We start from the raw sequence: 14,790 nt of genomic DNA, 5'->3' as shown, positions 1-14,790 counted from the left end.
AAATGTGCTGAAAATGCTTTTCCTACCCAAATTCAATTATGTGTTCAGAAATTGCCCGGTTAGGCTCCCCCTCTCATTCTTCAAAGAGATGGATGTTTGTATACACTCCATTTTGTTGAGGGGATCCTCCCCTAGGCTGGCTAGGTCCACCTTACAGTTACCGGTCTGTTGTGGGGGGCTTGCACTCCCTAACTTCCTGGTGTACAACCAGGCAGCGGTGTTGGTCACTGTGAGATGGTGGTTTGAACAATCCAGGTTGAACGCAGCCACCTGTTTGGAGGCTGCGATACTGGGCTGACTTAGGGAGTTGGGCAATCTGGTCTATAGGGGGGCCTCTGCATACCCTTCCCTCCCGGTACCTACCAAGACGACCCTACAAGTGTGGACTGTGGCTCGTAAGCGACTGGTACGCCCTCACCATTATTCCCCCTTCTGTCCGATTTGGGGTAATCCCTCCCTTCCTTACTTCAGAACGATTCCGGACCCGCAATTGTGGGCAAGGTATGGAATCAAGGTTATCCGGGACATTGTTCGCTCTGAGACACTGCTGCCCTTCCAGGATTTAGTTGTCAGGCATGGACTTCCGGGGAAAATGCTCTTTAGGTATTACCAGCTGAGGCATGCGGCTAGGGCACAGTTCCCGCAGAATGTCACCCTAGCTGCTGACCCCATTGAGGAGACCCTAGCTCAGGAAACCCTTAAAAAAACGTTCTCTACACTGTATCTGGCCCTTCTAGAGGTCGATTCTCCGAAGATGGACGCTTTCTGGGACAGGTGGCCATCAGACATCCCCAGCCTTGATAGGGAAGCATGGGAGGAATGCTTTGAGGATGGGGCAAAGTTAATGATTTTGTCTAGGGATAAACTGATACATACCAAATTCATGCATCGTGTCTATTGCACTCCCCAGAGACTGCATCGGATATACCCTGATAGATCACCTGACTGCCTTAGGTGTCATTCCTCTGAGGGCACATTTTTTCATTTGTTCTGGACCTGCCCGTTGGTGGTGGCGTATTGGAAGGAGGTCTTTGAGTGCATCAATATGCGTCTAATGCTATCTATCCCGATATTGCCTGAGTTGGCCCTGCTCGGGATCCATGAAGATGATCAGCGCCCTAGGTACACGAAGTTGCTTTTCTCTAGGCTGCTTTTTTATGCCAAAAAATAAATTCTTAAGAAGTGGTCCTCTTCCTCGCCTCCCACAGTGGAAGCATGGGACTCCTCTGTAAATGCAATGTTGCCAATGAATAAGCTGACTTATATTAATAGGGGCTGCCCCCAGAAATTTGACAAAGTCTGGCTCCCCTGAACACAACATTTTTAACTTGTATCTTATTGGATGTGGGTTGTTTTCTTACTGTTTATTTTTCCTGACAGGTGTGTGGGTTGGGTGGGACTGGTATGACTTGTACATGGTTTGTGGTGCGCACTGTCTCCCTCTTACTCTTATATGTTTGTTTATATGTTGCTTCTGAATGAGCTGTATACATATGATTCTTGTATTTTGATGCCTTCTAAATAAAGACAAACCTCTTCTTTTAAAAAAAAGACTAGCACCTGCTTCAGGCCATTAATTTTTTTTTAGATTTGAGTGGCTATTCTTTATTTTTGTAGTGTGCCGCTATATTAGTAGGCCAGGTTTAAATGCATATACCCAGTGACAAAGTTTGACATTCTTTCATCTAGGGCAAAAACTCAGTTCTACATACCATACTTGTTTCCATAATTTTGACAAACAACTGTAGTTCTTGCTGTAGCATGGATATTACACTGATGAATTTATTGTGTGTGTGTGTGTGTGTGTGTGTGTGTGTGTGTTTTTTTTTTTTTTTTTATCGGTACAGAATCTTTTAAGATATAAGTATTTTGTCTGTTTACCCATCTATCTAAATTTCAGGGAGGAAGAAAAAAATCCTGTGCATGACCATGAATCTCCCAGAAAAGATGATCAGCAAGATGCAGCCTGCTCTGAAAGTGAACATGGAACAGGTCAGTCTGTCTTTTGTAAAGGGAATATATAGCATTTTACACTTGTTCTGTTCTAAGCATAATCGTCTAAATTAAATCTAGTTCTAGTCTAGATGTACACATGGGCACCCATGTAAGCAATACTTTCAGCTTATCACTGAGATTGTGCTTTAGGCTGCCCTTGATCCAGTTTCTGTGAAGGGCAGAGCATGCATTATTGCAGACCCCCTACACTGAAATACACAAAATTCACCAAGGGCTATCGAAGTCAGCACATGACTGCAAGTGTGGGGCACCATTATTTTCGAGGCCATGTAAGCACAGTTTTAATGTTCCATCTCTGTGCATGTCTTTTTTGGTTATTGCACTTTAGTTTAAAGCTATTTCCTTCTAGATGACTTAGGCTAGTAATACATGGCCCATTTACATGCAGATTTGGCTCCTGTCTGCTTAGTGGTACCCCTGTGAGATAACAACTGCTTCCAGCATCAGAAATGTTTTACTTTAATCTCTGAGCAACATGCACAGCAAGACACTCAAAATTGGTATTTACTGCAAAAGCAAACAATAAATAAATGTACTGTATTTTTAGTAATCCTTATGTTTTGTGTTCCTGCAGATAATGATATTGGAAACTCCACTACACCCAAAGCATTATTCAGTAGAGTTCCTCTCCCTCATAATGTTGTTACTCCTAATGTTTCTGCCCACTCTTCATTTGATGACTCCTTGCCACCTCGTTCCCGATCTGCATCTCCAGTTAAAACCAAAGGCAAGACAGCACTATTAATTGGACTGTCAACTGGTTTGTTTGATGCCAATAATCCAAAGGTAAGAAGTCAATACTCCTGCAAATCTGCCACTTGCTGTTTCTCAGCAGTTAAAGTGCTTGTTAATCTTCATTTAATTTATTTATTTTTTTAAACTGTACTTGTAGTCTGGATTCTGAGGGAACGTTTTACCCTAGCTAGGTATGCCGTGGTTGTGTAGGAAAGTATGCTTAAAAGATGTCATTCCCTGGGTATGTAATAAGAAATATAAGGGGTGTGGGATGGAACCAGAAACGCTAGCCGACGAGTGTGTAGTGAAGGAGGGGGGGATTATAAGCCCCCATGCTCCTCCTACAAACTCAGGCTAGCCCGTGACCAGCCTTCTAATTTGTAGTCAGAGTCTGGATACTGAGCACGTGACCCCTTGCTTGGGTACTGAGAATGCTGCCCGATTCTGAAGGAATGACCTAAAAATTACGGATTTAACCCCAAATTGACAAGCAAAATTCTGACGTGTGAGATAAACGGTTTTGAAGCAAAAGGCTGCGTAGGGAATAGAAGTAATGTGCTGTCGAGAGGAGCCGCTGTGAACATAGAGGAGAGTTGGTCCAAGACATCAACTGTACACCAGATAGCGTTAGTTTTGTAATGGTTGATAACAGAACCCTGACCCAACTTACGGTTTTTGTTGTTGGAGCGAAACATGATCAGGAAATCTGGCAAGACTGCTTTTGAAGAGCATAGTGGCTGGCTTGGGATACTTCCCCGGGTCTAAGGAAACCAAAGTAACTTAAGTAGACTGCTGCCCTGAGGACAAGGCTGGGAACTGAGCCAAAAGGTTAAAGGGATAAAAAATCTGAGAGCCCTCGAAACATCGGGCCGGTGATTGTCAAACGTGACTGTCCCTGACTTTTCTGGATACCTTTCAAAATCGCTTTAATGGGATGAGCCTCAAAAATGGACAGTCCATCAGGATCCTGAAGCGACATGAAGTGCTGAATACCTGAGAAGTACAACTTGATGGTATTAAATGAAAGGGACAACTCGCCATGACAATAGGCAGCAAAGGCCATCATGTATTTGACATCCCTACCCTTTTACAGGGATAGAGGTCTGTGAATCTGCAAAAACACTTCCAAGCCGTCTTGTACGCCCTAAGAGTATTCCTTGACAACAAAGAATTCACCAGGTTAGCAGCCTGCACTCTGAGTGCGTCTAATCCATTGTCAGTAGGGAGAAAAGAGAAACCGGCTTGCCCACCGGATCTGCTTCTGGGTGCTGTAAGAAGAAACAGGGAAAATCAAGACGAGGTAAGGCTGCCACATTGACTCCACTGATGAACTCGCCCCCGAAACATAAATTTGTGCATGAGGCCCAACTATGTCAACCTGCACATAAAGCACATTGTGAGGAGGGAACGGGATCAGCCTTTATTGATGGGTTTGGCTGTGGCTGCATTATCGGTAAAGAAAATGACTGTGTGACCAGACCATGTAGGTTCCCATGTGGCTGCCGCTGCCACTATCTGATAGATTTCAAACAGTGCAGAAGTCTGAGAAAACCCAGTTAAGTTGAAAACCTCTGGGGGCCATGGACCGGCCAACCACTGACATCCAAAAATTGTCCTGGCACAGGGGTAGGAGAGCCAACAACCTTGAAACAAAAGACCTGCCCTGAAGAATGATCCTCGTGGGAAAGTTGAGCATGCCCAAAAGTGACTGTAAATCCTTCTTGGAGCAAATATGGGACCTGATCAGATTGTGAATAGTCCCTCGTATTCCATCAAGCTTCTCCTGGGGCATAGCGATAATGCACAGTTCTGTGAGTGATTCAAGATCCCTGGGAGACTGCGCAGGGCTCTCTAATAGCAAAATATCGTCCAACTAATGAATGACGTTGGACAATAATCAATTGATAGCCAAGGCAAAAGTTTTGAAGAGCCAAGGACTGCTCTTGGCGAAATACTGCTCACGTTATTTGAACCCATGCCATTGTCAGAGCGCCGTTTACCCCAGCATTTTAATCCCACCCCATATAGGAGAGCGGGACTGTGTCCGTGTTCACTCAACCCAAGTGCAGAGAATTTTTTTTTTCTTCCAAAACTCTGCTGCTCCTGTACGTACTGGCAGTTTTTTTTTCTGCCTCTAAACTCTGCTGTCACTAAACTGCTAAAAGCCTATGTGTGCATGGGCACATGAGCTAATATGCAGGAGAGTTTAGAGGCATGGAAAAAAGATGCCAGACGACCCTGGAAGCAGCTGCAAAAAGGTCCAGTGTGAGTGAGGCCTTAAAGTTTGTTACCCCAGCATTTCAATATCCTGATATGTGCCTGCTGTACCATGTACTTGTATGAAAAAGTATCCTGTGCTCTTTGTATTGCTTCATTTGATTGAAATCCCTGGTGCTTCCGCCAGTCCCTCTAATTTCCTGTTAAAAACTGACAACACTAGACAGGAGAGCACACTGTGATCATCAGTTCTCTAAATCTGCTGGAAACGCAGCCTGCTCTCCTCCAATGATCAGACTTGTCCTAACACGTCCCTGCTGCACAGCCATTCACTGGGAAGATCAGTGTGCTGTTGCTCCTCCTCCCCCAGCTCTTATGCAGCTGAGAAGAGAGGGAATGTGATCACTTATAAAAAAGGAAAATGCACTATACAGAAATGTTTGCCTTTTTATTTCAATTTTAAACTGAATCGGTTGTTTTACAAGGTGATCATGTACAATCACTTTAAGGTTAAAAAAAAATAATAAAAAAAATAAATAAAAAAATGAGCCTTTAGAACTACTTTAGAAGACAGACTTGCTCTTTCATGAGTAGATTTGTATTTGGCAGCTTTATCTTCTGATTGTTGTCAAATCTGAAGGGTATGAATGTTAAATCCGCTAAGCTCATCTAGGTCACATGAGGGATAAGTGGTCACAGAATGAGACATATTGTTATTGTCGGACTAAACTATCAAACTGACCTTTTGGACAGCTGAACAGATATTGAACTGTAGCAGATTTCTCTCGGTATGCTGCATGATTATCAAAAGATTGGGTCGATCACAGACTGATCTAATGACTGATTTTTGGAGCTGTAGAATGGTGGAATGGATAACTAAATCAGATATGAAATGTTAGCGCAGGAAACTCAAAAAAGGACACAATTAGCATAATCTTTTTTCCAGCGATCCATGAGTTCACAGGTCTGAGATTCTTCACCCTACTCATCAACTATAATTATGCACAACCTAATCATTCAGATATAAAGTATTCACACCCCTGATCTACATTCACTGCAATCTGCAGCAGCCGTTACCTGGAGTTCTGACTGGGGGTTAGTCAGCCAGAACAGCTTACTGAGGAGGAACAGGAAGTGAGAAATTCAGACAAAGAAAAAAAAACATTTAGAAGGAAAATCGAAGGAAGAAGTTAGTGAACCAACAATGGACTAGCTTAAAGGAACCTATTTAGAAAATAAAAAACAAACCTTTAAATCCTCTTACTTCCTGTTTGGCTATGGGACAGGAAGTGAAGGGAAATCTCCCCAATGGGACACAGATGATGAAAAAGGGCACTTGTATTGCAGCACAACATCTGCAAATTCTCAATGCATGATTTTTGGATTGTTCAATTAAATGAGCTGCCTTAAGCCAAAGCATAATACTGTCGGTGCTTTTAAAACTGCCGCCCCCTGAGTATCCTGTGCACACAGCACTTTCCCAGGGCGAAATCGTTGCAGAGGTTGCTGAGCTGTGATGTTGAAGGTCCAGCTTTGCCCACTCTCCTAGCTATTTTAGAAGATGGTTCAACCGAGATGGGCAGGACATGCAGTGCACACTGAACCTGCACACCCCCCTCCTCTTAAAGCAGAACTACACTAATTTTGGCTGTAGTAATATGGCAACCTGGAGCTCCCCGCCAACTGCTGACATCTTCGTATGGCTGGCTTCCAGGTATTGGCCAGGCCGATATGACATCACTCCTGTACATTCTCCGGAGGGCAGTCCAACTCGGCGTTGTCGAATGTCTCAATGCACTGGGGCAGACAGACAGGTAGGTAACTTTAATGCAGAAGAGGCAAAGCAATGTCTCTTCTGCAATAAAAGTCTTGCCTGTTCGTCAATTTAAATTTCTTACATAAAGTTCCACTTTTAGCAGCCAGACAGAACTGTGCATCTGCTGTCTCCTAATCTCTGCTGTTTGCTGGTGCTGGAGAGAGTGGTAACTGTCAGCTTGAGGTTTGAATGATTACATCTGGAGAAAGGGGCTTTCATTCACAAAAACACAATCTGACAACAACACAAGCCAGGTACTATGCTATACTGCCTCAGAAAACTTTAGTAGCTGCTGTATGCTATTGTCACATTGTTTTTTTTTTTTCTGAATGAAAGCCCCTCTCTCCAGATGTAATCATTTACAACACAAGCTGACCGTTTCCATTCTATTCCCTGAATAGCAGGCTGTAGTGTAAACTAAAAAGGTGAGATGAGACCATGCACTACAGAATGGCGAGGGGGTGGGGCATAGTGCTGGCTTACCCCTCCCCCACATCCACCCCAGCCAGCAATGACAGAAACTGCTTTAGATCTTGATGGGAACAATTGCTTTGTGCCAGTGGGGGATTTGCCAAACTTTCTTCTTTATGACTGCTGTACTATATACTGATGAAAAACATAAACCAACCACGGCACTGTCCTATTAAGGTGCCAAGACAGACCCAGCACTTAGTCTATATTTTTCTATACTAGTATTACTTTTTTGTATGTGATGTCTCTGCATTACATCTCTTTTGATAATTGTCTTATCTGAATAATTGAGTTCTGTGGGAAAAGTGAAACATGTATCCAGTCATGATGGCATTTATGACCTCCAGAAGTAATCAGAGATAAACATATGTATGATTTACATTTACATTTTTCCATAAAGTGAGAAGAAATCCAGATCTAGCAGGCAAGTACGAAAAAAACAAATTTATGCTGTGCTTCTCATGAAGTCTAAAGGAGCTTTTTTAGACCAATTTAATGAGTGTGTTGACATATGGTTTTATAGTAAAACTATCAGGGTTTATATCCAATAAATGCTAATCTCTGGTACTTTTGCATTGTTGGCATTCCATCTGCTCTTCCTGTTCACAAGAAAACCCTTTGCCTGTCTTGTGATATACAGTAAATAAACTTAAAGTGTATGTCTGTTCAAAAAAAAAAAAAAAAAAAAAAACACATCTACTGTATTAAAATCCAAATTGGTGTCAATTCTGCCTGGATTCTTCTCTGATGGACTACAGAACTTTGCTTAGCTCACACAGAATACGAATATGGTTGTCTCTTGCTACAGGAACAAACTTAAAGAATAAAATGATTGCTGATACATGTCCTAAGTAGAAGGAGATATTTGATCATGCCTATCCTTCTAACAAAGGTTGCCCTCAGGGCACAATGTCTAATGCCGGGTACACACAAGCGGATTTATCCGCGGAAACGGTCCTCCGGACCGTATCCGCGGATAAATCCTCTGGCGGATTTTGATCTCCTGGTTGTACTAACCAGGAGATCAAAATCCCTGCGGAATTCCGTCCGCGGTGACGTGTCGCGCCGTCGCCGCGATGATGACGCGGCGACGTGCGCGACGCTGTCATATAAGGATATCCACGCATGCGTCGAATCATTACGACGCATGCGAGGGATGGGTTTGGACGGATCGATCCGGTGAGTCTGTACAGACCACCGGATCGATCCGCTGGAGCCGATTCCAGCAGATAGATATCTTAGCATGCTAAGAAATTTTTATCCGCTGGAAATCGGTCGGCCCGAAATATATCCGCGGATAAATATCCGCTGGATCGTACACACCAGCGGATCTATCCGCTGAAACCGATCCGCGGATCAATTTCAGCGGATCGATCCTCTCGTGTGTACGGGGCCTAAGGCTGGGTACACAAGGGCCAAAAATTGGCAGAAAACGGTTGGTTTGGCAAGAACCAGCTGACTTTAGGCACATGTGTACAGTTCCCTGTCCAACCGAAGACTGTTGTTGGCTGTTTGTGGGTAACAGGAGAGCACTGTGATCCACATGAGAAGTATGAAGAGTTTCGGCAATACTACTTTTTTTTTTTTTTATGTACTTTAAGGTTTCTTTATGCCTCCCCTTTTCATTCTTTACTGAAGAAATCAAGTTCCTACAATTTCTCCTAATGTTTTATCCCCCAGATCTTTCACCATTTTCATTGCCCATCTCTGAATTCATTCTATCCAATCAATATTTTTTTATAAGTGAGGTCTCCAGAACTGGACATAGTATTCTAAAGGAGGTCTATAAAGATCTATATAGTAGCATTGGCACCTTCCTTACTTTAGTAATATGCCTTAGACTTGTATGCACTTTCCCCACTGCCAGGCCATACTGCTTACTGAGGCCCCATACACACGAGAGAATTTATCCGCGGATACGGTCCAGCGGACCGTTTCCACGGATAAATCCTCTCAAAGATTTCCGCAGATTTCTATGCGATGGAGTGTACACACCATCGCATTGAAATCCGCGCGGAAATCCTCTGGCGATGACGTGTCGCGCCGTCGCCGCGATTATGACGCGGCGACGGGCGCGACGCTGTCATATAAGGAATTCCACGCATGCGTCAAATCATTACGACGCGTGCGGGGAATCCCTTTGGACGGATGGATCCGGTGAGTCTGTACAGACGAGCGGATCCATCCGTTGGAATGGATTCCAGCAGATGGATTTGTTGTGCATGTCAGCAAATATCCGATCTGCTGGAATCCATCCCAGAGGAGATTTCTCCGCGGAAACAGATCCGCTGGCGTGTACACACCATAGGATCTATCCGCAGAAACCCATTTGCTGGGATTTATCTGCGGATGGATTCTATCGTGTGTATGGGGCCTTATACTTTATAATCATATTTATATTTGCACCCCTGGTTCTTTTTCCTCTGTAGTTATGGCCAATACTATCCTAAATAGTGTACTCTATTAGGGCTGCAACTAACAATTATTTTCATAATCGATTAGTTGGCCGATTATTGTTTCGATTAATTGGATAATAGCCTTATTTGGGCAAATTTGTTGTTGGGCAGATTACAAAACACAAACTGCAGCAAAAACACATTGCATGCTTTTCTGCAGCTTCTCCATTCAAGTATATTGAACCAAAAAATAGCACCGTTTTGCATTTAAAAAGTCCTTGCCCTTTCCAAATACGCAGTAGCTGAAAAAAAATCATGGATGTGAACATGTCCCGTAGGAAAACATGTGAATGAACTGTAGTGTGTTTCTGCAAAAAGTACCAAAAAACAGAGGTGTGAACCCAGGCCTGAGACGTTTAGTAACATAACGGGGTTAAAAAAACAAAAATAAATACAAAAAAAGCAAAAAATCGCTACTGTAAGGGGTTCATTTTTACCGTGGGACAGTGAAAGTAATATTTACAGTAGCAATTTGCTTTTTTGTACTATAAAGGGCTAATTTTAGTTTTTTTAACCCCATTATGTTACTGGCCGATTAATCGACTTATGAAAATTGTATTCGATAAATTTCATAATCGATTAGTTGTCGATTAATCGATTAGTTATTTCGGCCCTATACTCTATCATATGATTATTTTTCCCTAAGTGCAATTTTTAGAATCTAAACAGGTTTTCTAACTTGATTATTTGCTTGAAGCCTGGTCAATGTGCAGCAATAATGGGCACTCACCGGTATGTGCTTGTGTGCTGATCTGACAAACCTTAAACTACGGTAATTCAAAAACGCCCCTACAAGTTTCTGGATACCTTTTTAACCCTTTTCACTGCCACATGTTCTAAGCAGCAAGCCAACTGTCGAATGGAAGCAATGTACAACTGCCCGATCGCTTTTGCAGCCCCAGTACATTGCCCCCCCCCATTGTTTCCTGGGCTCCAAACCCCCATAGGCAGACCTGGGAACCCCATGGCATATCCACCTGGTAGAAGGTTGGGAGCCTACCAAACGTCAATTACAAAAGTGAACCGCACTTTTGGTCCTCCATGTGATTAAAAAAAAAAGTTTAGTGAAAAAAGTGTTAAAAAAATTGTTGTACCCAAGAACTTAAACCCCCAACTGAAATTTTGAGCCCCCACATACATGCACATATGAATATAAACATGCATCAGGAGCTCCTACATACAAGCATGTTGATTGCACTACATTTTACATATTGCTGCACACTCTGAAGTAAGAGCAATAATTTTACGGCCAAAAATCATTTATCTTTAAAGTCATGACCTGTAGGCCTTTTTAAAGGGTCGCCTAGGAAGAATTTAGGTTAGCAAAGTTTGTCGCCATGCAATTTTAAGGCTTGGTGTGTTGAGTATCTCTTTACTCAATGCAACCTCATCTTTTTATATTTTTCACATAAAATTTGTAATCTTACTTTTGTTTTCCCTAAATTTAACTTTAGTGTATCTTCTACTAAAATATTGCAATTCATAAAGTGTTGCACTAATTCCAAAAAATAGGGTCTCTGCTTTTTAGAAAAAATATGTTTTATAGGTTTGAAGTAATCTGGCCTAAAATGATTTTTATAAACGCATGAAAAAAAAAAATGGAAAAATGGCTCTGGCAGCAAACTGGTTAAAAGCAAGTACACAATACATATTTACTGCAATCTTAAACGATTTTTTTTTTTTAAATGGGAAGGTAGTAAAGAATGTCGTCATGAAATCAATAAATTTCCTGTTCAAGCACATCTCTGCCACATTCTGATATATATCATTGTAGGGTGGAATTGGCATTTAACCTACTTTACAAAGTAAAAGGAATATTATCCTTCAGCTTAAACCGGGCCATAGGAGAGTAGATGGAATGAAAATGTTATTTCAGGGTTTTACATTCTTACGTTTTGTTGGAAAGGCAGTTTTTGCCCAAGAGATGTGAAGTTCGTTTCAGACTGCATTTTATCAAAGTCAATGTCTGGAAGTGCTTTTATACTCGGGCAGGATTAAGTGTGAGAAAACAAGTGTGAGATTTCACAGCTTTATAAATGCCTAAATAGCAAGACTTTCTTTTAACCCAACAATGAAAATCATCCTAGACAATTGTCTTCTAATTACTTCCATATTCTCCTAATGTCTGTCTTTAACATTACTGAAAGCCCCTTTTATATGATGAAATTTCGTCTTTTCTCCTGGAAGAGTGTTTCCTCTTGCTGTGCTTTATAAACAATCGTGCTGTAAAGCATCAATCTACACTATAGAGACTTTTTCCTTTCAAGATGAAAGTAGGGTAATCTCTTACACTTGTGTGTAGGTTTGTTCAGCTTTATTGAAGAAAGATCCGTTACACTGGCCTGTTACAGGATCGAAATTTTAGCAACCTGTTATTCATATGCAAGGCTGGTGATGCAATGCCTGACGAGTGCATACCACGTGGCTGACCCAAGCATATCGCTGGTAACAGACAAGCCAGTAGAGATTCAGAACTAATCAATTTGTCAGAAATTAAAATTATTACATAAAAAGTAATTTCCAGCGTAGCATTGCAACTGACAACAGCTGATAACAAAAACTGAAAGGCCCAGATTCACGTAGGAGAGCGCATCTTTGTGTGGGCGTAACGTATCCTATTTACGTTACGCCTCCGCAACTTTGACAGGCAAGTGCAGTATTCACAAACCAAAGTTGCGGTGGCGTAGCGTAAATAGGCCGGCGTAAGCCCGCCTAATTCAAATGTGGAAGATGTGGGCGTGTGTTATGTAAATTGATTGTGACCCCACGTAAATTACGCTTTTTACGAACAGCGCATGCACCGTCCGTGAAAGTATCCCAGTGCGCATGCTCCAAATTAACCCGCAAAAAGCCAATGCTTTCGACGTGAACGTAAATGACGCCCAGCCCTATTCGCGAACGACTTACGCAAATGACGTAAAACGTGAAAAATTTGACGCTGTTCCAACGTCCATACCTAACATTGGTATGCCTCATCTACGCCTCATAGAGCAGGGGTGACTTTACGCCGGAAAAAGCCTTACATAAACGGCGTATCTGTACTGCGATGGACGGGCGTAAGTTCGTGAATAGGCGTATCTAGCTGATTTATATATTTCTAGGCGTAAATCAGCGTACACGCCCCTAGCGGCCAGCGTAAATATTCAGTTAAGATACGACGGCGTAGGAGACTTATGCTGGTCGTATCTTATACAAATTCTGGCGTATCTGATTCTTTGAATCAGGCGCCAAGATACGACGCCTCAGACTCAGATATACGACGGCGTATCTGGAGATACGCCGTCGTATCTCCTACGTGAATCTGGGCCAAAATGTTTTAACCTGTGTAGAACCCTTCTATCTGCAGCTGCATTGGGGAGTCGATGGCAGCAGTTCACTGGTGTGCCCAGTTCATTAGATGAAGGTCACCTTTTGTTCTTGGTGTGGCATCTCTTGGTCCTAAGTAATTGGTCTTTTTTTTTTTCTTAAGGTTTTGTTTTTTTCCCAAATGTCAGCATTACTTTAATTCTAATAAATGTCATTAATGCTGCAATCTGCATGACTGTTATAAAGCCTGGGCACATCAAAACTTTTATTTTTCTATGTTTATGCCCTGGTCCACAATGCACCGATTTCAAAAAGTAGTCTCTGTACTACTTTTTTCAATTTCGGCCCACGATTTACAGAAACCTGCACAGATGTCTCTGTAATCGCGGCTGAAATCTGGACTGACAGGCGGGAGTGAAATTCCCGCAGCCCAGTGTGAACCTGGGCTATATTCTTTATTTTCCACAAGGCATATCCAATATGTTGTCATCAAATATGACAATGATTAATTATTCCTACTGTAGCAGACTATGTATAAACATGCACGTAAAAAGAAAACGTATAGGCAGTGCCGAACCTGACCTCCCTGGGGCCCTAAGCAAAATGACATGGCACATTAAAATCGAGAAGCGGGGGGCGCTGACGACAGTGACATGTCACATTAAAGAAAGTTGAGAAGCGGGGGGAGGGGGTGTTCTGCTGTTGGAAATGACTCAGCCAGCGAGTTTAGAACCGGGGTGAGGGGGCGAAAATGGCCCGAAGCGGCTTGCATAGTGAGCCTATAGGGAGGATCGGCCCTGCGTATAGGGGGAGATTTACTAAAACTAGCGCACACAGAATCTGATGCAGTTGTGCATAGTAACCAATCAGCTTCCAGCTTCAGCTTGTTCAGTTAAGCTTTGACAATAAAATCTGAAAGCTGATTGGTTACCATGCACAACTGCACCAGATTCTGTGTGCACCAGTTTTAGTAAATAGTTTTAGTAAATATCCCCTATAGTATATATGCAAGCCTTAAAAGGGAGGATCTACAATATGTGATCAGAAATTGTTTAGAACAATTATGTCACATTAACCATTATTTTCAGAATTGCAGTGTTGCATATAAAGATATATCCATAGGTATATCTCTGTGTGGATTTGGTAAGAGGCAAGTGTTATATTGTGAGTAATCCCGCGCTACAGTGTGGCTTTCTAGTTGGGTAGTAGTAAATGGACTGCTGCTTGGGTATAAGGTACAGTGTCCCTTTTAAATGTGCTATGTGTCAAACCCAGCGCTGTCTGTACAATGTGATTCCCTATATAAGGGTAATGAAACGCTTCATTTGAAACCTCACATCTTAAACCACAAACAAACTAGGAACTAGAAAACAGTGAAAATAATTACCGGTAGTTCATCTGTGCATCCAGCAGAAACCCTCTGAGTTGTATTGGCATGCAAGAAGAATAATCAGGAGATATCCTGTTTATTTAAAATAATGTTACAGTACAATGTGAACCACTCACAAATGGACTCTTGTATCGAAGCATAAAATTCCGGTTTGAAACACAACTCCACGACATTCGCTGTAAGGACCGGTCGTGACGTCACCAGAAGTTGTGCTGGTAGATATGTGAGAGAAAAAAGAGCGGGGAGAAAAGGAACCACAGGGAGGGGGGTGGGGGTAATGTCAGTGATGGGATTGGTGAAAGAAGTGTTGGCGGATCTGCTTTGCCCCTCTCAGATGGGGGAAGGGAATTGAGGGTGCCAGGCCCCCAGGCCAGGCAGCCTAT

At 42.5% G+C, this 14,790-nt stretch overlaps 1 protein-coding gene across 8 annotated transcripts in view; it reads left to right on the top strand.

The window, feature by feature from the left end:
- Positions 1–14,790, top strand: part of NEK1 (NIMA related kinase 1) — a 177,095-nt gene that overhangs the window by 149,388 nt on the left and 12,917 nt on the right. For all 8 annotated transcript variants that reach the window (XM_040333138.1, XM_040333114.1, XM_040333146.1 and 5 more), the window contains 2 exons: positions 1,901–1,992; positions 2,591–2,802. In XM_040333138.1, coding sequence (XP_040189072.1) covers positions 1,901–1,992; positions 2,591–2,802 — 304 coding nt within the window. The remainder of the gene's footprint in view (positions 1–1,900; positions 1,993–2,590; positions 2,803–14,790) is intronic.

This window comes from Rana temporaria, chromosome 1, assembly GCF_905171775.1.
Source record: "Rana temporaria chromosome 1, aRanTem1.1, whole genome shotgun sequence".
In the NCBI taxonomy this organism is placed as follows: Eukaryota; Metazoa; Chordata; class Amphibia; order Anura; family Ranidae; genus Rana; species Rana temporaria.
Note: the sequence above shows the minus strand (reverse complement) of the source record. Positions and strands in the feature narration are given on the sequence as shown.